General features: G+C 54.0%; 2 protein-coding genes across 13 annotated transcripts in view; both read right to left on the bottom strand.

The window, feature by feature from the left end:
- The window catches only part of LLGL2 (LLGL scribble cell polarity complex component 2), a 51443-nt gene extending 37921 nt beyond the window's left edge, over positions 1-13522 (bottom strand). For 4 of the 10 annotated variants that reach the window (XM_074388974.1, XM_039476463.2, XM_039476464.2 and 1 more), the window contains exon 1: positions 13394-13514. The gene's annotated coding sequence lies outside the window, so the exon portion shown is untranslated. The other 6 variants (XM_074388975.1, XM_074388973.1, XM_074388972.1 and 3 more) reach the window with 6 other exon arrangements.
- A 921-nt stretch (positions 13523-14443) lies between these two features.
- Positions 14444-25055, bottom strand: TSEN54 (tRNA splicing endonuclease subunit 54). 3 transcript variants are annotated; one of them, XM_039476344.2, is made up of 11 exons: positions 23983-25055; positions 23681-23845; positions 23517-23580; positions 23351-23434; positions 22941-23039; positions 20309-20361; positions 17654-17755; positions 16824-17452; positions 15835-15895; positions 15390-15506; positions 14444-14908 (listed from the first exon to the last, which is right to left on the bottom strand). In XM_039476344.2, exons 1-11 carry the CDS (start codon positions 24048-24050, stop codon positions 14758-14760), a joined length of 1593 nt encoding a protein of 530 aa, XP_039332278.1. In that variant the 5' UTR covers positions 24051-25055; the 3' UTR covers positions 14444-14757. The 3 variants fall into 3 exon arrangements, with proteins under 3 accessions (XP_039332278.1, XP_039332277.1, XP_074245072.1); XM_039476343.2 differs by lacking the exon at positions 20309-20361 and adding an exon at positions 20147-20271 and having other exon boundaries at positions 14672-14908; XM_074388971.1 differs by lacking the exons at positions 20309-20361; positions 23681-23845 and adding an exon at positions 20147-20271 and having other exon boundaries at positions 14672-14908.
- Positions 25056-25066: the final 11 nt, after the last annotated feature.

Genomic DNA, 25066 nt, shown 5'->3' with positions numbered 1-25066 from the left:
TGCCCAGATCAAGGCATGGAAAAGCACCATACTTTCTTGAAGAGGGGGCTGGTCTGGGCCTGGCCAGGCTCACCTCCAGGTAGCTCCTCAGCTCCCCACCACAGACAAGAAGGTTCTCTGCAGAGAAGCTTCAGGAACCCAGGCCTAGGGCTGCCTGGTATAAACAGATCCTACCTACTTAGCCCATTCTTAGAGGGAGTCAGGGGTTGTAAGGGAAAGAGCCCTGGGCTGGGGGCCAACAGGCCAAGGCTATCACAGCACCATACAGCTCCCCTGAGCTGCATGGTCTCTGCAGACAGCTCCTCTGTAAAGGGAGATGGCATTCCCTCCCATTCAGGTCCCCTAGAAGGAGCAGGAGCTTGGCATGGAGCAGATACTGTCCTAGGCCAGGGATACAGCAGTGACAGGAGAGCGACAGACACTTGACAGGACACAAATCAGAAAATGGAATGATTTTCAGCCAGGCGCAGTAACTCATGCCTGTAATCCCAGCACTCTGGGAGGCCGAGGTGGGTGGATCACTTGAGGTGAGGAGTTCGAGACCAGCCTGGCCAACGTGGTGAAACCCTGTCTCTACTAAAAATACAAAAATTAGCCGAGCCTGGTGGTGCGCACCTGTAGTTCCAGCTACTCAGGAGGCTGAGGCAGGAGAATGGCTTGAACCCGGGAGGTGGCGGTTGCAGTGAGCTGAGATCGTGCCACTACCCGGGTGACAGAGCGAGACTGTCTCAAAAAAGAAAGAAAAGCAAGGAGGATGCAAAGATCCAGCAGCTAGGCTTGGTGGCCGAAAGGTCTCAGACCATTCCTTTGTCAGGGTCTGTGTGCTCCCTGTTCCTTCTGCTTGGGCACTTTCTCCAGATGTCTTCATGCCCTCCCCTACCTGAAGCTGCAACCTCCTGGGACGTTCTCTCTCCTTCCCTGCACCGCGTTTCTCCTTAGCCCGGCCACATTTGGACATACTGAATAGCTTACTTATTAATCTTGTTGAGTACCTGTGTAATCCTCCACAAGCAGTAGCCTTCTTTTTCCTACTCAAGGCCTTTTGTCCTTTTATTCACTGCTGTATACACACAGTGTCTGCTCACTCATTATCTGTTGACTGAATGAACAGAGGAGGTGAGATCTCCACTGAGGCTGACTGATGGGAAGGGGCCAGCCACAGACAACTCCGGGCACAGTGTGTCAGGCAGAAGGAACAACAGCTGCAAAGCCTCAGGATGAGAGAGGTTTGTATGTTTCATGATGAAGACAAGTGGAGGGCCCAATGCAGAGATCTGTGCAGATGACATGAGAGAGAGATGATAAAGTGGGCCTCCTGGACTGTCCTGAGCAGGGACCTGATGGGGCCTGCCTTCCCACTCCTCCCCTCCTCCATGCCACTGGCCCTCTCCTTGACCCTGCGTTGGTTGCTCCATCCACTCAGCCCAGCCCCAACCACATTCACTATGGTCCCTGCCATTCTCTGTCTGAAATACCTTCTTGCCCCCTCAAGCAGCCCAGCCCTCTTCCAAGCCAGGTGCCATGGCTCACACCTGTAATCCCAGCACTTTGGGAGGCCGAGGCAGGTGGACCACTTGAGGCCAGGAGTTCAAGACCAGCTTGGCTAACACAGAGAAACCTCATCTCTACTAAAAAGACAAAGAATTAGCCGGGCATGGTGGCAGGTGCCCTTTGGTCCCAGCTACTTAGGAGGCTTAGGCAGGAGAATCGCTTCAACCCAGGAGATAGAGGTTGCAACGAACCGAGATTGCACCACTGCACTACAGCCTGGGCAACAGAGCAAGACTCTGTCTCCAAAAAAAACAGAAAAGTCACCTTCCAAAAAGCCTTCTCATCTGAACCCATCCTGACCATTCTTAGAGTCCTGAGAGCCTGTCCCCGTCCATCATGGTTTTAAGGGATCTTTTTTTGTTTGTTTTTGAGACAAAGTCTTGCTCTGTCCCCCAGGCTGGAGTGCAGTGGCACGATCTCAGCTTACTGCAACCTCCACCTCCCAGGTTCAAGCAGTTCTCCTGCCTCAAGCTCCTCAGTAGCTGGGATTATAGGTGCGTACCACCACACCTGGCTAATTTTTGTATTTTTAGTAGAGACACAGTTTCACCATGTTGGTCAGCCTGGTCTCGAACTCCTGACCTCATAATCTGCCCGCCTAGGCCACCCAAAGTGCTGGGATTACAGACATGAGCCACCACGCCCATCCTGGAATCATTTTATCTTAAAGGGTAAAGAGACCATTTATCTCAGAGTCCTGAGAATGATCAGGATGGGTTCAGATGGGGAAGGACTGCACCTCAGGATAAAATGATCCTTTAAAACCATGGTGGACAGGGAGAGCCTCCCAGCCTCACGTTTATGTCTCCCGGTCTTGATGTGCTGTTTATTAAGCTGTCAGAAAAAATTAGGAGCAACCTAAATGACCCACAACAGGGGACAAGTGAAGTGTGCTCAGGCCCATGACAAAAGACTGGCAGTCATTTAAAGGACCAAAAGGGCCGGATGCAGTGGCTTATGCCTGTAATCCCAGCACTTTGGGAGGCCCAGGCAGGCAGATCACTTGAGGTCATGAGCTTGGGACCAGCCTAACCAACATGGTGAAACCCCATCTCTACTAAAAATACAAAAATTAGCTGGGCCTGGTGGTGGGTGCCTATAACTTCAGCTACTCAGGAGGCTGAAGTGGGAGAATTGCTTGAACCCAAGAGGTGGAGGCTGCAGTGAGCCCAGATTGCGCCACTACACTCCAGCCTGGGTGGCAGAGTGAGACTTCTCTCAAAAAAATAAAAAAATAAAAGGACAAAAGACTATTTCATGACATGGGACCATATGTACAAAGCATCCAAGAGTCAGGTAGAATTTATTAAAAATCTCTACCCATGTTTCGCAAAGTACTTGGAAGAGTTATGGGATTAGTGGTGATTCTTTTTTCTTCTTTTTGTTTATCTGCCTCCTAGGCAGGGTGGATAAGAGGATCAAACAAGAGAAAGGATGAGGCCCCAGGCATGGTCAAGTGGGAGGGTGGGTCCAGCCCCGTCCTGCAGATGGAATGTTCCTGTGCTCACCAGGTGTGGGCTCCGCTTTAGTCACTCCAACCTGAGTGGGGAGAGGTGCCCCCTAGAGACACCCAATACTTAGGCCCAGAAAGCCAGGGAGACAGGCAGGTGGGACTAGCTATGCGACCTTGGGCTTCAGAGTAGAAAAGACTTTTTTTTGAGACACAGTCTTGCTCTGTCACCCAGGCTGGAGGGCAGTGTCACTATCTCGGCTCACTGCAACCTCTGCCTCCCAGGTTCAAACGATTCTCCTGCCTCAGCCTCCTGAGTAGCTGGGACTACAGGCATGTGCCACCATGCCTGGCTAAGTTTTTGTATTTTTAGTAGAGACGAGGTTTCATCATGTTGGCCAGGCTAGTCTCAAACTCCTGACCTTGTGATCCACCCGCCTCAGCCTCCCAAAGTGCTGGGATTACAGGCGTGAGCCACTGTGCCCAGCTTTTTTTTTTTTTTTTTTTCAGACGAAGTTTCACTCTTGTTGCCCAGGCTGGAGTGCAATGGAGTGATCTCAGCTCACCACAACCTCCACCTCATGGCAACCTCCACCTCACAGCAACCTCTGCCCCCTGGGTTCAAATGATTCTCCTGCCTCAGACTCCCAAGTAGCTTGGAATACAGGCATGAACCACCATGCCTAGCTAATTTTTTGTATTTTTAGTAGAGACGGGTTTCTCCACGTTGGTCAGGCTGGTCTTGAACTCCCTACCTCAGGTGACCCACACACCTCGGCCTCCCAAAATGCTGGGATTACGGGCATGAGCCACCACACCAGGCTAGAAAGGACTTTTCTATTCCATTGTCTCGAAGTGTTAAAGTGGGGCCAAGGAGCGGGCTTGGCGAACTATCAGGTGCTGTGCACAAGTGACACACCTGAGAGGAACGTGGAGAAGAGGCAAGTTCAGGAGCCCCACAGGCTGAGGAGCCCCCAAATCCTCAAGTTTAACACCAGAAACGGTCTAGGGCAAGTCACTGGGATTGCCACCAAGCCAGAGCGCAACCTCTGAGATGAGGCTTCTTAGGAAAACCTTCTCCACCCTGCTAACTTCTAAAGGCCATCTAACCTCAGACTCTACTCCTGCCTGTCACCAGACCAGCCTCTGAGCCACCCTCCCTGCTCTGCCCTGCTCTGTTCCTTGCAGTGGGCACCAAGGCTTAGGGCTGGCCCACAGGAGGCTTGCTGCCCTGTGGTGGGTTCCTATCCATGTTCTCCCTAAGTCTGTGCCTTCCAAGTGGAACTAGCTGAGAGCTCCCTGTGGGCAGCTGGTCAACCAGTTTCCTTCCCTCCTCACTGTTCCAATCACCCACCTCTGCAGCTGGCCAGCAAAACATTTCTGGGTCTAGGACAGGTGTCCCCACACCCTGACACCCACCTGGAGAAAAACAGGAGAGCTCTCTACTTGGGACAGGCCAGAAAATCCACACTCTGGCCCGCCTTCCATCTCAGGAGCTCAAGAGCCCAGTGGAGGCAGAGAGAGAATAACTGCACAGGGTGGGCTTGTCTGGGGCCCCCCTTGCTTTAAGGGACAGATGTGATTGTGCTCTAGAGAAGAGAGAGGGGTGCTGAAAAACTGAAGACATCAACTTGAAAAAAAAGAGAAGAGAGAGGGGACTCCCAGGCCAGACTGCTTATCCTGCCCTGCCACTGTTTGGGGCACCTGGGCTAATTTGTCCCTGTGAGACCAAGGCTTGGCCAAGCCCAGCCAAGGCAGCCTTCTGGCCTGGAGATGTGCGAGGGGCCAGCCCTCCATAAAGTCCCTCATAGCTCAGGAAGTTCCATTGATCTCATTTATCTGCTGGGAGAGTCCACACCCAGCAGCAGAACTCCAGACCCAGCCCAAACAGAGAGGGCCCCGGGGCCACACCCAGTGTCAGCTACCTGCTCTCAGGGTGCACCTCCTGATGTCCCATGCTCTCCTCTCCCTTCACTCTGCTCCCCACCGCCCGCTGCTGATTAAGAAGGTGCCTTCCCCTCTGTGACATCCTGTGTGAGGCCTGTGTGTGGCTGTGGCCTCCTGTTTGACGGATGTGAATCCGCCCCTGCACCTCCTACTCTGCTGGCAGTGGTGGGCAGGGATCTAAACCACAGAGGCAGCTGCTGACCCCTGTGGCATCTGCACCAACTCAGATGCCTATAGCCGCTTTACAAGTGACCGTGTCACCGTGGGAAACCCAATCTCCCAGAGGCACCAGGCAGGTCCCTGGCCAGCAGCTTGGCAACCAGACCTTGGCTGAAGGGCAGTTCCATGGAGTAGGACCTAGGAGAACACAAAGCAGAGGGAATGGGGGCCTGGCCAGAGGACTGTAGTCCCCGAGGCTGTTAGGTAGTAAAGGGACTGAGAGCTAGCTGGAGCTGGATGTGAGTGACTTTAAGCACTTTACATGCACCTCATTTAATTCCTTTTTTTTTTTTTTTTGGAGACGGAGGTTCGCTCTTGTTACCCAGGCTGGAGTGCCATGGCGCGATCTCGGCTCACTGCAACCTCCGCCTCCTGGGTTCAGGCAATTCTCCTGCCTCAGCCTCCTGAGGAGCTGGGATTACAGGCACGCGCCACCATGCCCAGCTAATTTTTTGTATTTTTAGTAGAGACGGGGTTTCACCATGTTGACCGGGAAGGTCTCGATCTCTTGACCTCGTGATCCACCCGCCTCAGCCTCCCAAAGTGCTGGGATTACAGGCTTGAGCCACCGCGACCGGCCTAATTCTTACAATTACTTATGAAATGATCAATGATTCAGAGTGGCCCCAAGCCCTAACAGTTAATAAGAGTCCAAGTCCTTTCCCAAACTCAGTGGCTTATGCCTGTAATCCCAGCACTTTGGGAGGTTGAGGCAGGAGGATCTTTTGAACCCAGGAGTTCGAGACCAGTCTGGGCAACTTAGGAAGACCTTGTCTCAGCAAAAAACTTAAAAATTAGCCAGCCATGGTGGCACACACTTGGCTAACTTAAAAATTAGCCAGCCATAGTGATCCCAGCTATGCAGGAGGCTGACGTGGGAAGATCACTTGAGTCCAGGAGGTTAAGGCTGCAGTGAGCTATAATGGCACCACTGTAGTCCAGCCTGGGTGACAGAGCAAGACCCTGTCTCGAAAAAGGAAAAAAAAAAATCCAAGTCCCAATTTGCATTCCAATCTGACTCCAGAATCTTCTGCTCAGATCAGGCCTCCCTCCCAGGACAAGGGGGTTTCCTGCCCGCAGGCTGGATAGGCCCCATTTGGGGTCAGCCTCCACCACCCCCACCATCTATCCTACAGAACCATAACCATCCCACAACCCCAGGAGGATTCTCCCGCCATGCCCAGGCTCCTCCTGAAGTTTCCTTTCAGTTGGCCCTCCTGGGCACGTGAGGATGAGGTGGAAGGTGGAAATGCACCCCCATTTTGGGGGCCTTGGCCCCCTTTCACAATCCAACACCTGACTCTCCAGGGAAGTGACTGGAAGAAAGTCAAGTACAAGAAGACAGACAACCCACCTGGGGCAGGGGTGGGCAGGCCGCTCAGCCCATCCAATCAAGCCCCTTTCTGGGGCCTCCTACCTGCCCTAAGACTGGAACAACTGTCTCCAGAAGCTTCCAGAAGATGTCAGCTCCAGGAAGTGGGGATCGTGCTGGCCTCATCCATGACTGCATCCCCAGTGCCTCATGGGAAGCACTCAATTTTTCTTTTCTTTTTTTTTTTTTTTGAGACAGAGTCTCACTCTTGTCACCTGGGCTGGAGTGCAGTGGCACGATCTTGGCTTACTGCAACCTCTGCCTCCTGATTTTAAGCAATTCTCCTGCCTCAGCCTCCCTAGTAGCTGGGATTACAGGCATGCACCACCATGCCTGGCTGATTTTTGTATTTTTAGTAGAGACAGGGTTTCACCATGTTTTCAGGCTGATCTAGAATTCCTGAACTCGTGATTCACCCGCTTTGGCCTCCCAAAGTGCTGGGATCACAGTCGAATTTTATTTAAACAGCTCCCTCACTTCCTTCGAGGCTTTGCTCAAATGTCACTTTCTGGCAGAGGGCCACTCTAACCACCTGTTAAAGCTGCAACCTGTCCCCCAACCATGGGGGTTCCCAATTGTTGCTCTAGTTCTTTTTACCATATAGCCCCTATCGTTTTTCACATGTAATTTATTAGTTACTCTTACTTTCTGTTACTCAGGCTTCCCACCCTCAAGAAAGAACTTCCTATGGCCAGGCACGCTGGCTCATGCTTGTAATCCCAGCACTTTGGGAGGCCGAGACGGGCCGATCACCTGAGGTCAGGAGTTCGAGAACAGCCTGACCAACATGGAAAAACCCGGTCTCTACTAAAATGCAAAATTAGCAGGGCGTAGTAGTGTATGCCTGTAATCCCAGCTACTCAGGAGGCTGAGACATGAGAACTGCTAGAACCTAGGATGTGGAGTTTGTGGTAAACTGAGATCGCGCCATTGTATTCCAGCCTGGGCAACAAGAGTGAGACTCCGTTTCAAAAAAAAGAAAAAAGAAAGAAGTTCCTATGATGGCAGAGATCTTTGCTTTGTTTAAGGATCACATTCAACATCTAGAACCACACAAGAGGCATCAGAAAATACTTGAATGAATGAACAGTTAGGACTGACTACAGATTAACAAGGCAAGGTATCTGCCAACCACTGGCCCCTTGGAACACTGAGGTGGGGCCTCACAGGGTCCTCAGGGAATTTCCCTATGGTGTTCTCAAGTCTCTAGCCAAGGCCAGGGCCTTGTGGACGTCATGCCCGGCAGAACACCCTTGTGGGCCCTGCCTTATACCAAAGTTTCAGGACCCCCAGAGATCCAGAATTATATTAAATGCTAATATTTACTAGAAGGCCAAGTGCAGTGGCTCATGCCTATAATCCTAGCACTTTTGGAGGCGGAGGCAGGAGGATCACTTGAGGTCAGGAGTTTGAAACCAGCCTGGCCAATATGGTGAAAGCCATCTCTACTAAAATACAAAAATTAGCCAGGTGTGGTGGCGGGTGCCTGCAATCCCAGCTACTGGGGAAGCTGAAGCAGGAGAATCGCTTGAACCTGGGAGGCGGAGGTTGCAGCCAAGATCACGCCATTGCACTCCAGCCTGGGCCACAGAGTGAGACTCTGTCTAAAAAAAAAAAAAAAAAATTTGCTAGAGTCAAATGGTCCTGTGCCCAGATGTCCCTCTTGTCCAACCCTGAGAACAGTGAGTCAGGTTGTCTCGAGAGAAGGCTCCAGTTTCTGCCGAATTCCTGAAGAGTAGAGTCAGGTGCCTTGCAGCCTCCTTGTCCCCATGCCCAGAGGAGCCTCTCCTAGCTCAAGAATTCACTGTGTGGTTCCTGGGAAGAAGAGCAGGGTGAGAATTCAAAGCCACTTTCCTCTGAGAGGCAGGTCTTCAGGGAAGGCCACCTCAAAGGGACCTGGGCAAAGCCATGGCCACAGGCACAGAGAGGGAGGGTCTCCTTGGAATTCCAGGGCTGGAAGGGCAAGCAGGGCTGGTGGCTCCACTGAGGGACACCCACCTCCTGCCCTGTCCCCAATTTTCTCCCTGCAAACTGCTCCTGACAGAGGAAAGCAGCGTTGCTAAGCAGATCTGGCATGCCTCGCCCAGAAGGAGTCCTGAGAATATCACCTGAGAAAGGTAAGAGGGCCTCTCAGAGCTGAGGACTGAGGACAGATGAGTCCAGGCTGCCAGTGCTGCTCAAAGCAGCTGGCCCAGGAGAGAGGACATCCGTCTCTTGGGCCTCCATCCTGGCCCCCAACTCAGGCGTCTCAACAGCTGCTTCTGACTCATCTGGAAAGACCAGGTAGGCCAAATAACCACCGGGGAATCTAAATTCCTCAGATGGCTCCTGGAGGCTCCTGCCAGAGATGGGCAGGTCTCCCACAGCCCAGGCAGGGGATCACAGGCCATCCAGCCTCACGCAGCAGTCCGTCTTCCGAAGGGAGAGTCCCAGGGCCAGGAAGTCCTGGCAGGAGAGGACATCCTCTCCTCAAGCAAGGTTGAAAGGGGACACAATGTCATTCCTGGAAAGTCTCCTTAATGCCAATAGAGCCGCACAGGCCTGTATTCTCTGCCCTGCCACCTGGCAGGGTGAGGAGCGTGTACCCAGCAAGCACTCCCCAGCTGGAGGAGAAGGCAGAACAGGTTCAGTCCTGCTCTCTCCGATATCCCCACCCCAGAAAAGAGTCCCAGGCAATCAGCTCTGACTCCTGGCCCTCCCAAGGAGCAAGGGAAGCACCAAGGGCCACTGGAACGCAAGGTCAGTTAAGGAGAGGCCACGCCCTCCATTGCTGTCCCCAACTCCTGAAAAGGGTCTTCGCTGAAAAACTTCTGACCCCCAGAGACTTTTTCTTTTTTTTGTTAGGGGGTCTCACTGTTACCCAGATTGGAGTATAGTGGCGCCATCATAGTTCACTGCAGCCTTAAACTCTTGGGCTCAAGTGATCCTCCTGCTTAAGCCTCCCATGTAGCTGGGACAACAGGTGCACACCACTATGCCCAGCTAATTAAAAAAAAATTTTTTTTGTAGAGACACAATCTCACCGTTGCCTAGGCTGGTCTTGAACTTCTGGGCTCAAGCAATCCCCCCTCCTCAGCCTCCCAAAGCACTGGAATTACAGGCATAGCCAAAATGCCCAGCCAGAGACTTTAAAATACCACAAATTCATGAGCTGTCAGCTGATTTCCAGAAAAGACAAATTCTCTAGACCCATCAGGCATTTCCAATAAGCCCAAGTGCCCACCCAAAGGCCCTGGAGTGACCGATGCTTCTTATGTTTCACGGAAGCTGAGTCCACCCTCACTGGGTGCCTGCTGTGTGGCAGACTACACGTGCTGGTGACCTTTCTCATACTCGCATCTCATTAAAGCTCAGCATGGGCCAGTGACCACACTAAGGTCACACAGCAAGAACTCAGCAAGGAATAAGTCAAAACTACACCTGATGCCTGGAAAGACACTAAAAATCTTTTTATTTTATTTTTTTTTTTTGAGACGGAGTTTAACTCTTGTTGCCCAGGCTGGAGTGCAATGGCGCATTCTCGGCTCACTGAAACCTCCGCCTCCTGGGTTCAGGTGATTCTCTTGCCTCAGCTTCCCAAGTAGCTGGGATTACAGGTATGTGCCACCACGTCCGGCTAATGGGTTTCACCATGTTGGCCAGGATGGTCTCGATCTCAGCCTTCCAAAGTGCTGGGATTACAGGTGTGAGCCACCGCACCCCCCTTTTTTTTTTTAATTTTTAAAAAAATTTTTGTTTTTAGAGAGATGAAGGACAGAAAGATGAAAGATGAAGATAAAGGACTGTCAGGGGCCGGGCGTGGTGGCTCATGTAGGAGGCCGAGGCAGACAGATCACCTAAAGTCAGGAGTTCCAGACCAGCCAGGCCAATATAGTGAAACCCAGTCTCTACTACAAATACAAAAACTAGCTGGGCGTGGTGACGCCTATCTGCAATCCCAGCTACTAGGGAGGCTGAGGCAGGAGAATTGCTTGAACCTGCGAGGCGGAGGCTGTAGTGAGCCGAGATTGCGCCACTGCACTCCAGCCTTGGTGACAGAGGAGACTTCCCTTCCTTTCAAAAGAAAAAAAGAAGAAAAGGACTGTCTGGCAGGAGGGATAATTTTTTGCTCTAATTTTACACCTTCTAAATGTTTCCTCTTTCCCACTGTGGGCTTCTATTGCCTTTTCTATCTTTAAATGAACAGCAATCACCTGAGATTATGGGCTGTTTTTTTTTTCCTTTTAATATTGTGGCATATTTTAAAGTTATTTATACTAACAGGTCTGGCATGGGGGTTCACACCTATAATCCCAACACTTTGGGAGGCAGGAGGATCGCTTGAGCTTCGGAGTTCGAGACTAGCCTGGGCAACATGGCAAAACTCCCTTTCTACAAAAAATACAAAAATCAGCTGTGCGTGGGGCTGCCCACTTGTAGTCCCAGTTACTAGGAAGGCTGAGGTGGGAGGATCACTTGAGCCCAGGAGGTCGAGGCTACACTAAGCCTCCATCTTCCAGTGATTGCACCACTGAACTCCAGCCTGAGTGACAGAGCAAGACCCTGTCTCAAAAAAAGAAAAAAAAAAGTTACTAACAGCTGGGCACAGTGGCTCATGCCTGTAATCCCAACACTTTGGGAGGCTGAAGTGGGACGATCACTTAAGTCCAGGAGTTTGAGATCAGCCTAAGCAACATAGTGAGATCCCATCTCTATAAATTAAAAAATATATTATTAAAAAGAAAAAAAAGTTTGGCCAACTTAGTTTAAAAAAAAAGAAAGAGCCGGGCGCGGTGGCTCAAGCCTGTAATCCCAGCACTTTGGGAGGCCGAGGCGGGTGGATCACGAGGTCAACAGATCGAGACCATCCTGGTCAACATGGTGAAACCCCGTCTCTACTAAAAACACAAAAAATTAGCTGGGCATGGTGGCGCGTGCCTGTAATCCCAGCTACTCAGGAGGCTGAGGCAGGAGAACTGCCTGAACCCAGGAGGCGGAGGTTGCGGTGAGCCGAGATGGCGCCATTGCACTCCAGCCTGGGTAACAAGAGCGAAACTCCGTCTCAAAAAAGAAAAGAAAAAAATTACTTTTTTTCTATTTTATTTTTATGAATGTAGTGTCATTTTAATATAATTAAAAGTATATTAATCTGACACCAAAGGGGAAACTGCATTGCCTCAAGGAAGAATGGGGATGCTGAATGACTCCGGAGCCCTGAAACCCTGTCCAGGGGCCCCCACAAAAACAGGCCCAGTCTAACATCAAAGTAAAGGAGTAAACTCTGATTAGAATCCCAGGAGCTGAGTTTGAGTCCTGACTGCCACAGCTAGCACTGTGGGAAGATCACCTAAGAAAACTAAACCCCAAATCCCAGTTCATAAAATAAAAAAGTTGAGACATCTCTCCCACAATTCTCCTTGTGTGCCTCTGCTCACACAGACCCAGATAGTGTTCCTCAAATGCCACTTTGTGTGTGTATGTGTGTGTGTGTGTGTGTGTGAGAGAGAGAGAGAGAGAGACAGACAGACAGACAGACAGACAGACAGGGTCTCACGTTGTCCCCAGGCTGGATTATGGTGGCGCCATCAAGAGTCACTGCAACCTCCACCTCCTGGGCTCAGGCAATTCTCCCACCTCAGGCTCCTGAGTAACTGAAACCTCAGGTGCACACCACCAAGCCTGGCTAACTTTTGTTATTAAAGAGACAAGGTCGTACTATGTTGCCCAGGCTAGTCTCAAACTCTTGGGCTCAGGTGATCCTCCTGGCCTCGGCTTCCCAAATTGCTGGGATTACAGCTGTGAGCCACTGCACCCAGCCTCAAATGCCACTTCTAACCCTGGCTTCCCCGGGGTTGGGCCACAGCTCTTCCTTGGCAGCGCTGCTCTTCCTACCAGGGTTTTCTTGTCACTTTGGCATACCCATTCCTCCCTGCTCAGAATCCCCTCTGCGGCCCCTTCAAGAGAACTCAAGGTTCTCTTGAGTTACAAACTCCTGCGTGGAGTCCCTGGAGCCCAGGTTAAGGCCTTCAGCAGCCGCTTACAGATCCCTAGGGGAAGGGGCGTCCTCCTCACTCAAAGCTCACCTGTTCAGGTGAGACCTCAAAGGGCCACTCTGCAGCTCCCCTGGTTATCGTCAGTTCTCCCCACAGCCAAGGCCCAGTGTGTCCACCAGTCGTCCAGCTGGAGCAAACTAAGACACACTTTCTTTGGCAAGACAGAATTTTCCACTTCTCACCAAATCCCACAGCGCAAACCCCACCTTTCAGCATGGAAGGCAGACTGGGTCTCCGCACCGTCGTGTGAGGGTGTCCAAAGCCGCCCCGGTTGGAGAAAGGCCCGAGACCGAAGTCCCTCCCGCGGGCTTCCTGCGTCCGGGGATTAGGAGGCACAAAGGGCCGTCAGGGACACAGCCCAGATGGCAGGGGCAGGGGCTAAGCCGCCGGGGCACAGCGCTCCGGCCGCCGCCCGTGGGGAGGGGGTCACCGCAGATGTATGGTCGCCGGCCTCGCTGGCCTGTTGCCTGCATGTGGGCCCGGCGACTCCGTCTCCGCCCGCGGTGCCCCCAGGACCCAGCCGTGCCGGGCACCTGTTCCCCAGCTCCCCTAAGCCAACACTGTTGTGCAAACCCAAGCCCAGGTTTCAGTCATCGCGCGGATCAGGCAGAGAGAAGTTCCTCGCAGAACTTTCCACAGGTGTTTCTCCCAGGCAAGCCCAGCGACGCGGACAGGGGCGAGGCGCGTGGACCTGAGCGCAGCCCTCCCGCCCCGGCCGGTCGGCCCAGGGGTCCCGGCCCTCCCCGCCCTCCCGGCCTCCTCGCCCCGGGTGGGCGCCCCAAGGGGGCGGGACCGGCTGGGCGAGTCCGGCGCGCACCTCACCTGGAACCCTGGCCCGGCCCCCGCGCGAGGCCTCGGCGTCCCTCGGCGCCCGCCACCGGCCCCGCTCACTCTGCCGCGCCGGCCCACCAGCTGCTGGGCGGCCGTCTCCTTCCTGCTCACCTCCGGCGCGGCGAGCCCGGGGCGGGGCCGCGCTATTTATATAAAGGGCGAGCCGGCCGGGCCCCAGGGCCCCGCCCCCGGCCCGGAACGCCTCCCAGCTCGGCGCCGATGGGGCGGGGACGCCCTCGGGGGCGAGGACCGCGCTCCAGCCAATCCGAGGTCCTGGGGAGCGCAAGGCGGGGCCTCGAGAACAGGCTCGGGGCTCCGCGGGCTCGCCCCTGCCTCACCTGCGCGCACCTGGACGCAGGACCACGCGCTGCGCCCAGAGTTCTGCCGCCTCCTGCAGGCGGAAATAGTTCCCGGAACCCCCGCGGCCCCAGGCCGCCTCCCAGACTCCAGAGGAGCCGTCCCTCCAACTCCCCGGAGCTGCCGAGGGAAGGGCGGAGCTGGGCCAGCTCCTCTGCGAGCGCCCGGCCCAGAGAGGGTGACTTGGGGGACGAAGGACCGGGCTTCCAGCCCCTCGACAGGGGTGGTGTGGGAACCGGGGCGTCTCGACGAGACGCCTTTATTCGGGGGCGGGGGCCCCACCGCCTCCGTGTTGGCCCGAGGGTCTGCAACAGCGGCTGGAGTTTTTAGCACAAGCGAGGGAGGGCGTTGGAGCGACGAGGCGGGAGCGGAAAGGGCGCGGAGGCCCGAGCTGCAGCGGGCTCCACCGCCCAGCTGCAGGTGGCGCCTTTCGCCACCCGCACCCCGCTGCGCTCAGGGAAGGACAGTGGGGCGCGCCCTCCTCCCTCCAGGAGCCCTGTGATGTCCCATCCCCTCCGGGAAAGGCTCAAAAGGTTCGAGGCCGCGTTCCTGCCCTCCCGCGGGCTTCCCTCACTCTTAGATCCCGCACCAGAGGAAGGGGATCTCCTGGAGTGGATAAAGCAGGTGTGAGGGGCTGGGGCCAGAGGGGTTTACCTACTATATAAAGAAACAGCATAAAAGAGATTTGTTTTTAATGGCTTTGGCTTTATGGCACGGAAGCAGGCACGCTCACGTTAAAGGCACAGAGTCCTCTCTTTTGCCTCACCTCCTGGGTCCTTAAAATCTAATCCTGAGTTCCAGGGTGGTCTCTGCAAGGCAGCAGGCAAGGGGAGAGGGTCACAGTTTCACTCTTCGTATCAGACACCCAGGGCCAAGGCTCAGACTGGCCCCTGAAGCTACAGGTTAGAGTCTGGGTGCAGGAGGCAGCCGAGATGGTCCCTGAGAACAAACAGTCTCGGTCCCCTGGGGCAAGCTCCATCCCCTGCAGGGTTGTGAGGTCAGTGCTCCACATCCTGGGGCAACGTGAAGTCCCTGAAGCTGTAGAAGGAGATGTCACCATGATCCACCAGGGCAAAGATCAGAGGGACATCCCCACTCTGGTAAGACAACCGCTTGAGGCTGCAGAGGTCTGGGACAGGCTCATCAAATCTGCAGGGACAAAGGGTTAGAGTCAGACCCAGCGATAGCCCACTTCTAAGCTCTATGGCTCTCAGAGAAGGGAGATTCTAAGGCAGGAGCTGGGGTGCAAGAATTCTGGCCCAGGATCTCTTCTGTCTGCAAAAGGTAGGGCTCTGATGAAGAAAGCCCTAGAGCCCTGGTTGGGGAGGTGCTAAGAGCAAGGTGCCCACCACTTTCAGCCTGTAAATGCCCCCAATCCACATCTCTTCTGCTGGGTGAGCCCTAGACTAAAATGGCACTGGTGAGAGACTACCCTAAAATGCCAGCAATGAGGTGCTCAGAGGAGGGCAGCACAAACTGGCTGTGTGGCCTTGTGTGGGTTGCTTAACCTCTCTGGACCTCAGGTTCTTCTCAGAGATTGGCACATTGGCCAGGGGAGGGCAGAGTCCCACTGGGTTCACAGGAGAACTGGCACCAGCTGGGGGAGGGGCAATGCTGGCTCACTGCATACCCGCTAATGCACATCCGGGCATAGGGTTTGCCAGGGTTATTCTTTCGGAATGTGGCCACAGCGTCGGCCTGGTAAACATCAAAGCTAATTTCCAAGCCCCCGGACTTCTCCAGCAGCCTGACAATACAGTGAGAAATGTTAGAACATGAACTCTTCTTCCCAACCTTTCTTTTCCACCCCACCCTTTCCCACCACTAGTTCCTGGAAGCAGCCTCACAGAGGTGCCACTTGAGGGTGAGGGGCTCTGAACCCTTGGGCTAACCCACTGGTTATTTCTCCCTCTTCCCTAGACACACAGGAACGTTAGTTATGGCTCAGAGCTAGGCATGAGGGTAGAGGTCCCTAGAACAGTCCTCTAGCTCACACTCTATTTCAGGAGCCAAATCCTAACCACCAACTCCTGGTGGCCAAGGTACTGTGGAGACATCACTGCTTGGAAACTTACCAGGCACCTCCATCAGCAAGGTGTGTGGTCTGCAGCACAGAGATATGCTGAAGGACCATGGCTACAAGGACAGAGAAAACAAGGTACTGGGGAGGGAGTCACACTTCTCAGTCTACCATCTAGTTTAGGACTGCCAGATTTAGCAACTTTTTTTTTTTTTTGGAGATGGAGTCTTGCAGAGCCGTGATGTCAGCTCACTGTGACCTCTGCCTCCTGAGTTCAAGCAATTCTCCTGTCTCGGCCTCAGCTTCCCAAGTAGCTGGGATTACAGGTGTGTACTACCATGCCCAGCTAATTTTTGTACTTTTAGTAGAGACAGGGTTTCACCATGTTGGCCAGGTTGGTCTCGAACTCCTAACCTCAGGTGATCTCCCCACCTCAGCCTCCCAAAGTGCTGGAATTACAGACATGAGCCACGGCGCTTGGCCTAGCAACATTTCTTTAGTGCAAGCATATCCCATGCAAGTTTTGGAACATCCTTATACTAAAAAACTACTTGTTTATCTGAAAGTCAAATTGAACTGATCTGGCAATCCTATCTAGTTATCTACAATCTACCATGTTCCCATGAAAGCTTTAAGTAGTTTGGAATCTATTAATACATTAGCTTATTCTTTCCTCATTGGTTCCCTGTGCTTAGAGCAGACAGCAAGCCTTTCTTTCACTTGGCCAAGAAGGCACCTCCTTTTTCCATCTAACAGGTTAGGATCACAGCTAGATGGTGGCCAAGCCATCCACATGCATGTTATGATTTTAAGGATATGGTCATAGTTCCCACCCCTCGTTACCTCTTCTGACTCACCATCTCTAAGCTTTCCCACACAGGCCCTGCTGCTCCCTGGGAGAACAGACCTCCCTTGTGGGTCCACTCCCTCCTCCCACATCTTTTTTAAGCCTCAATCTGTCCCAGTTCATCTGTGCCCCTTCCAAAATCCTGTGATTCCTCAGCTGCCAGTGGCCCTCGAGGATGTGGCAGGCTGAGGGGGTACCTGGGGAGCTGGCCTGGCCTGGACTCAGCAGAGGGGTGACGGGCTGGCCCCACAGGTGAGGGGCCTGGCTCTGGCCCCTCTGCAGCTGCCGTCGCTGCAACAGCTCCTTGTACTCTCGCCAGCTAGAGCACCGCTGCACCTCGGGATCGGCATTGACATCCTCCCGGAAGCGCGCGGCCTCCACATGGTGGTCCCGTTCCCGTCTGGAGAGCTTCTCCTTGCGCTGGTTCAGCTTCTGGCACCAGGACTCTGCATCTGTCTCCCGCCCAGCCACATTGGCTGGGAGCAGCTCTGGGGCTGGGGCGCACAGGAGGGTGTGGCGGCTGTCTGAAGCCATGTTGGGGAAGGAGATCTGCTCGAAGTTCCAGCGTGGCTTGCCAGCCCCTGTGACACCTCTCTCAGCTCTGCCATTCTCCCAGCTGCACCCCACACCCTCCCTGGCCAGGCCAGGGCTGGGCCCCAGGGACCCCGGAAGCTGAAAAGGGCCCCCTGGGCCCTTCATGGCGCTTGACTCCTGGGGTTTCTCCTCTGGGCATTGGCTGGGCTGGCTGGAGGGAGGTGGGCTGGAGGCTGCCAGACTCTCAGGTTGCAGGGAGTTCTCCAGGGCCTTGGCCTTCTTATTGATGGACCTGAGGGACGTGGGGGAAAAGCAACACATTTGCCCTGGGTGCTGTGGTGCACATGTCCCATGGGAGCTGAAGACAGGTCCCCTAGTGTCTTCCTGGGCCTGCACGGGAGCTGCCCAAGCCTAGTTCTTAGAAAAGCCTGTGCATTTTCCAAGGTCCCAGACACCAGCACTCCCTGGGGCGTGCCCCTGATGTGGGCTGTACCGAGGGCTGGAGCTGCTCCTCTTTCTTTTGCCGTCTCCATCCTCCAAGTGCTGCATGCTGCCATCCAAGTTAAGCTGCCTCTCATACGGGAACAGGACAGAGCTGTGGGGTGAGAAGAGCACGTGGGCCACTGACCCACCTCCTCAGCCTGGGGATCTGGTGTGATACGTGAGGAAATGGGTCAAGGGGACAGTTGGTGGGCCAGGATCGGAGCCATACCCAAGGGCTAAGGCCCCAGACCTGCAGGAGGGGTACAGGCCCAGCCACAGGGCCCAGCCATGCGCCTCCGCCTAGGCAGTGGTCCAGAGGAGCTGGCAAACTTGGAAAATACAGAAAAATAAAAACCTTGGATAACTGCTATTAACACTTTTTTCTTTTATGTACATACTGACTAATCTCTCTCCATATATATAAATATACATATGTTTTCTGTATGAGACTCAATCTCCATATATTTTTTTCTAACAAAAATGGCATTGTACTAGCATACTGTTTTGTGATCTTTTTTTTACTCAGTAATGTATTATGGACACAGCCCCCTGTCACTGCAGCATTCTTTCCTGCTGTGAATTTTCTTTGTTTTGAGATGGGATCTCACTATGTCGCCAGGCTGGAGTGTAGTGGCGTGATCTTGGCTCACTGCAACCTCCCCTTCCCAGGTTCAAGCAATTCTCCTTCCTCGGCCTCCCAAGTAGCTGGGACTACAGGCATCTGCCATCATGCCCAGCTAATTTTTGTATTTTTAGTAGAGAGGGGGTTTCACCATGTTGGCCAGGATGGTCTCCATCTCTTGACCTCGTGATCTGCCTGCCTCAGCCTCCCAAAGTACTGGGGTTACAGGTGTGAGCCACTGCACCCGACCCCTGCTGTGAATTTTTAAGGCTTTTAGGTTATGATATTCTTTTTTTTTTTTTTTTTTGGTTATGATATTCAATACAGGAGCTGCTAGCGACAGGTGGCTATTTAAGTTAAATTTTCTTTTCTTTTTTTTTTTGAGACAGAGTTTCACTTTGTTGCCCAGGCTGGAGTGCACTGGCACTATCTTGGCTCACTGCAACCTCTACTGCCTGGGTTCAAGCAATTCTCATGCCTTGGCCTCCTGAGTAGCTGGGACTACAGGTACCTGCCATCATGCCCAGCTGATTTTTTTTTTTTTGTGTATTAGTAGAGATGAGGTTTCACCATGCTGCAAGGCTGGTATTGAACTCCTGAGCTCAGGTGATCTACCCGCTTCAGCCTCCCAAAGTGCTGGGATTACAGGTGTGAGCCACCACGCCCGGCCTATTTAAGTTAGATTTAGATAAATTTAAATTAAATGAAAATAAACACTCAGTCCCACAGTTGCTCTAGCCCCATGTACTAGACAACACAGACACAGAACATTTTCATCACTATAGAAAGTTCTACTGGACAGAGCTAATTGCCTGAACCCAGAAGGCAGAAGCTGCAGTCAGCTGAGATCATGCCACTGCACTCCAGCCTGGGTGACAGAGAGAGACTCCGTCTCAAAAAAAGAAAAGAAAAGAAAAAAGATGGTCTGGGCAAGGTGGCTCACACCTGTAATTCCAGCACTCTGGGAGGCTGAATGGGGCGGATCACGAGGTCAGAAGTTCGAGACCATCCTGGCACATGGTGAAACACCATCTCTACTAAAAATACAAAAATCAGCCCGGCGTAGTGGTGGGCGCCTGTAATCCCAGCTACTCGGAAGACTGAGGCAGGAGAATTGCTTGAAACCTGGAGGCGGAGGTTGCAGTGAGCTGAGATCACACCACTGCTCTATAGCCTGGCACACTCAGTCTCAAAAAAAAAAAAAAAGAAAAGAAAAAAGATGTCCTTGCTTTAGAGCTTTTGCGACATACCATAACTGCAAAAGCTGTACCCATTTCCATTTCAAGTCTGAAGGTCTCTGCCTCTTAGCAATGCTGAATTACTAAGCTGATGAAAGAAAAAACATTTAGCCGGGTGCGGTGGCTCATGCCTGTAATCCCAGCACTTTGGGAGGCCGAGGCAGGTGGATCACGAGGTCAAGAGATCGAGACCATCCTGGTCAACATGGTGAAACCCCATCTCTACTAAAAAACAAAAAAATTAGCCAGGCATGATGGCACACGCCTGTAGTCCCAGCTACTTGGGAGGCTGAGGCAGGAGAATTGCTTGAACCCAGGAGGCGGAGGTTGCGGTGAGCTGAGATCGCGCCATTGCACTCCAGCCTGGGTAACAAGAGCGAAACTCCATCTCAAAAAAAGGAAAAAAAAAAAAAAACATTTAACCTGGCATTAAAAATGTGAAACCCTACTAACTATAAATTCCTTACCCAGTCCTTCATTTAAGCATACACTCTACGTATCTGCCTGTGCACCTACTAAGTGTCGGACACCGTTCCAACCCTGCCTCTCAGTGCTCACACAGAGATGCAGGCACAGGTCACCTGAAGATGGGGCTCGATTTCATAACCCAGAATAAAGTGCAATGACCTGGATTCCTCCCAACCTGCCTCTCTCAGAACGCTTCCAGCAGAGGCTTCCAGTCCATGTCCAAGGAGCTGCACTCCAGCCAAGGGTTCCAGGTAAGGAGAGGCCATTTTCTACCAGAGACCAACCAGCCAGGTCCCTGGACTAGAATATGTGGAACAGAAACAGGAAGGGGATTTACCTTGGTTGAAATCGTCGAACCACATAACCCAACCTCTTCAGGTGGCTGAAGACCTCATAAGAAAAAAAAAAGGAAGCTCAGATGGCCACTTCTGGAAACACCAAATGGTTTATCCAGACACAGGCCATCCCCAAGCCCTCCCTGCCCCTCCTGTGCCCCCAGGTTCGAAACACTGTGACTAAGGTTGGAGCATACTCCATTACTAGCACCACCCCCAAAGATCTCAGGCTCAGAATTCCTGTGTCCTCCCACTTACCTTACTCGGCACAAATGACATTTCTTTTTTTTTTTTTTTTTTTTTTTTGAGATGGAGTTTCGCTCTTGTTACCCAGGCTGGAGTGCAATGGCGTGATCTCGGCTCACCGCAACCTCCGCCTCCTGGGTTCAGGCAATTCTCCTGCCTCAGCCTCCTGAGTAACTGGGATTACAGGCACGTGCCACAATGCCCAGCTAATTTTTTGTATTTTTAGTAGAGACGGGGTTTCACCATGTTGACCAGGATGGTCTCGATCTCTTGACCTCGTGATCCACCCGCCTCAGCCTCCCAAAGTGCTGGGATTACAGGCTTGAGCCACCGCGCCCGGCCGCCATTTCTTGACTTAAATGCAAATCCCAAAAAACTGACAGCCATGAAACCAGAAAACAACCACACCCTGAAATACTTGAGTATTCTGATACCAAAGCTCCCAAGAGTGAAGCTGCTGACCACCATGGGAACAAAAAGATGGCAGAAGGTGGTGGGCATCTCCCCAGCCCCACACCTCCACAGATACAGGTGGGGTGTCCCTGTATTCACATCAGAAGGATGTACACAAGAATGTCCCCCATCCTGCCTGATCTCTCAGCAGCCTTCAGCATAGCTAACCACTTCCTCTTTGAAAGACCTTCCCTTGGCTTCTGTGATGCGACTTTGGTTTTCCTATTTTTTTATTTTTTATTATTTTTTTTAATTTTTATTTTTTTGAGACGGAGTTTTCGCTCTTGTTACCCAGGCTGGAGTGCAATGGCGCGATCTCGGCTCACTGCAACCTCCGCCTCCTGGGTTCAGGCAATTCTCCTGCCTCAGCCTCCTGAGTAGCTGGGATTACAGGCACGTGCCACCATGCCCAGCTAATTTTTTGCATTTTTAGTAGAGACAGGGTTTCACCATGTTGACCAGGATGGTCTCGATCTCTCGACCTCGTGATCCACCTGCCTCGGCCTCCCAAAGTGCTGGGATTACAAGCTTGAGCCACCGCGCCTGGCCTTTTTTTTTTTTTTTTTTTTTTTGAGACGGAGTTTTGCTGTTGTTACCCAGGCTGGAGTGCAATGGCACGATCTCGGCTCACCACAACCTCCGCCTTCTGGGTTCAAGCAATTCTCCTGCCTCAGCCTCCCGAGTAGCTGGGACTACAGACAAGCACCACCATGCCCAGCTAATTTTTGTATTTTTAGTAGAGACGGGGTTTCACCTTCTTGATCAGGATGGTCTCAATCTCTTGACCTCGTGATCCGCCGGCCTCGGCCTCCCAAAGTGCTGGGATTATAGGCGTGAGCCACCGCGCCCAGCCCTTCCTATTTTTTTTTTTTGAGATGGAGTCTCACTCTGTTGCCCAGGCTGGAGTACAGTGGCTCGATCTTGGCTCACTGCAATCTCTTAAACCCCCCGGGTTTAAGGGATTCTCCTGCCTCAGACTCCCAAGTAGCTGGGATTACAGGCTCACACCACCATGCCCAGCTAATTTTTCGTATTTTTAGTAGAGATGGGGTTTCACCATGTTGGCCAGGATGGTCTCGATCTCTTGACCTCATGATCCACCTGCTTTGGCCTCCCAAAGTGCTGGGATAACAGGTGTGAGCCACTGTGCCTGGCCGCAACTTTGGTTTTTCTCCTGTATCACCAGACACTCCTCAGTCTGTTTCTGCCTCTTATCTGCCCCCTAACCTACTCAGAGAGCCCCAGGGCTCAGACCCAGCCCTCTACTCTGACGGCACTCTCATACTGCCCAGTAGTATGAGACCATCCAGGTGCTCATGGCGCATACTGACATCTAGCCGTGACCTCTCCCCATGCTCCAGACTTGGATTCCAATTGTCCATCTGCTTGACATTCACTAGGATGTCCAAGAAGCTCCTCAAAATTAACTTATCCGAAATAGAGCTCCTTTGACTAGTCTCATCCTCCCAAAACTGTTCCTCTTCATTCTTCACAGTCAGAATATGATAGTACCCTTCACCCACTTGCACATGCCTAAATCATGGATGGTAATCCTGGGTTCTCTCTCCTTAATCCTGACACGTAATCCACTGGCAAAGTCCTATCCATTCTTTCTCTAAAATATTTCTGAGATTCATCTATTTTTCACTCACTGCAACCCCACCCACCCCTAACCTGGGACAAGCCCCCACCTTCTCTCACTTGAATGAACAGCCCAGTCTCTTCCGATTCTCCTTCCCCACCTATCTTCTGCCAGCACTGGGTTCTACGTGAAGCCAACAGGCCACCATTGCAATGTAAGCCTCGTGACCACACAGCCCTCGTCTGCCCTGCAGCCCCAGCGTGTGACACTGTGCCAGGGACCTCATGGGTACTTGTCAATACTCACGGATTCAGTGGATGGGTGGCTCCTGGGGGCGGGGTGGGGGCAGATACCTGGTACTGCTGGAAGGTCACAGTGTCATCGGTCAGCAGCAGCTGGTAAGCTTCCTGGATGGACAGTGGCAGGTCTTGGTGGAAGAGCTGGATGGAGCCCTGGAAGTGGGGCCAACAGCTCAGCTTATAAGCCCTCTCTGCATTGCTACAGAGTAGTGGGGCAACTTCCCGGCTCTGAAACCTCCCCTTCCACCTCCCAGCAGCACATCAAGAATGTGGCCAAACAGAAAAGCGGAGCAGCATCACTAATTTGGACTGGAATCCCTGCTCCCTGCAAAGTACTACCTCCTGCTCTAGAGGTTCGATTATCCGTTCTCTAAAGATCGGGTTGTGTGTGTTTTTTCTCCGATAAAACGTGTCCTTCCCATTCTTCGTCCCAACTCCCTCCCCACCTCCCGGACCCCACTCACACACTCCAGGAGATACAAGGCCTCTTCCGGGTGAAGTCGCTGCCGGCCCTGCTCTGAGAAGCCCATGGTCTGCCAGAATTTGCCCTGTGTGGGGCCCAGAGCAAGTGTCACAGGGGAGGGAGGAGGGCAGGGAAGGCGGTCCCCGAGCTCGCTGCCCGCCGCTCACCGCAGGAGACTTCAACTCCACGAAGCCCTCTTCCGGCCTCCACTCGGCAGCCACCAAGCTGCCCCTGGCGAGGAGTAGGGAAGGGTCCCCGTCAGTTCACGCGGGAGGCCCCCGCGGCCCGTCTCCGCCCCTGCTCTTCCCATCCCCGGGCCCGCCCCTCTCACAGGCGCTCTACGCGCTGCTCCGCCAGCAGCTGCCAGAGATCCTCCCGGCACCGGCGCAGCCGCTCGGCCTGGGCTGCCGAGCCGTCGGGCAGAAAGTCCTTGGGGCCATGCGAGCGCTGGGGCAGCTTCTGCGACCGCGAGCGGGCGGCGAAGAGCTCCCGGGCGCTGGGGGAAAAGGGGACTCAGGATCAGCGCCACGCATCGGGGGCCGCCCGGCTCGGTCTGGGCCCTGGTTTCTCTACCCGCGTTGGTCTAGCGCCCCCACCCCCACCATATCCCCCTCGGGCCGGGCCGCGCCGCACCTGAGCACGCGTCCCGCAGGAACCTCCACTGCCGCCGGCTGGGGTTCGGGCTCGCGCTCAAGCTCCATCCCGCCGCCGCCTGCCGCTGCGCGCGCCGCTACGCCCCACCCACCACCGGAGCTCCGCGCTGCCCTAGCGCCCGCCGATCCGTGGCGCCGCGGCAGCCCCGCCCCTTTCCCCGCCCGCTCTGCGCCCTCCTGACTATCCCGGGTCCTAGTGCCCGCCCGGAGGCACGCGCCCCGACGCCAAGGCTCGGAACTCAGCCCGCAGGTTGCTGGAGGTGCAGGAACCCCCTCTCCTCTTCCCAGCCCTCCTCGGGACCTCTCTCCAGTAAAGCCTCAGAAGCCGGCGGCTGGGAGGGCAGTAAGAATGGTCACACGTGTTACCGCCCCTGCGCAGCCCCGCGCTGTTTAGTCCCCACCGTCCGAGCTGGGCAAGGAGGGCAGAAGGGCTCAGAGAAGGGCGAGCGGAGGGTGAGCAAATTCCGACTTTGCAGGCCAAAGGACACCCGGGGACTGTCAGGAGCCGTCCGGGAAGGTTTGCCATTCCTTCGGGGTCTTCCGTCGGGTCCCTCCGGCTGAGCTCCGAAGCCAGGTTTCAAGGGGCAGGGGCGGGAGGCGCTGTCCGGCACGCGACGGTGCTGAAGCGCCACCTCCGCCCGGCACGAGCGCCTCCTCGAGGCTGGGGTCCCCGCGCCGCCCCCGCGGGCCGCTCCGGCGCCGTCCGCTAGGTGGTGCCATTGCCCGGCTAGCGGCCGCGGGTGGGCGACACCGGCCGCGGGCGGAGAGTACTGCAAGTGGGATCCCGCGTCTTGGCTGCCAACCCCCTTCACTTTACGTCTTCTCAGACCCGGGGTGTCTCGCCCTTGGGTCTAACTCCAAGGCCCCAGGTCACCTCCGCTCCACCACCCACCGCCTCTCCGTTTTACCTGGGCGCATGCGCTGATCCGGTCGGCGCCCCCGGTGCGGGCGAACGAAAATGGGGGCGGGACCTGGCACGGATGGGGGCGGAGCCTCCGCCGCTGACTGACAGCCTGACTGAGCGGCCGGGACGGTCCCTCCTCTCCCGATCCGGCGGGAGGGAG

This window comes from Saimiri boliviensis, chromosome 17, assembly GCF_048565385.1.
Source record: "Saimiri boliviensis isolate mSaiBol1 chromosome 17, mSaiBol1.pri, whole genome shotgun sequence".
NCBI classification, from domain to species: domain Eukaryota; kingdom Metazoa; phylum Chordata; class Mammalia; order Primates; family Cebidae; genus Saimiri; species Saimiri boliviensis.
This window is presented reverse-complemented; position numbering and strand designations above follow the sequence as displayed.

Coding starts and splice junctions, on each gene's coding strand:
- TSEN54 (XM_039476343.2), bottom strand. CDS start 24,050: ATGGAGCTTGAGCGCGAGCCCGAACCCCAGCCGGCGGCAGTGGAGGTT. Junction 23,040..23,350: donor CCTTGTATCTCCTGGAGTGT/GTGAGTGGGGTC, acceptor CCCCACTTCCAG/GGCTCCATCCAGCTCTTCCA. Junction 15,507..15,834: donor CTTGCTGATGGAGGTGCCTG/GTAAGTTTCCAA, acceptor CTGTATTGTCAG/GCTGCTGGAGAAGTCCGGGG.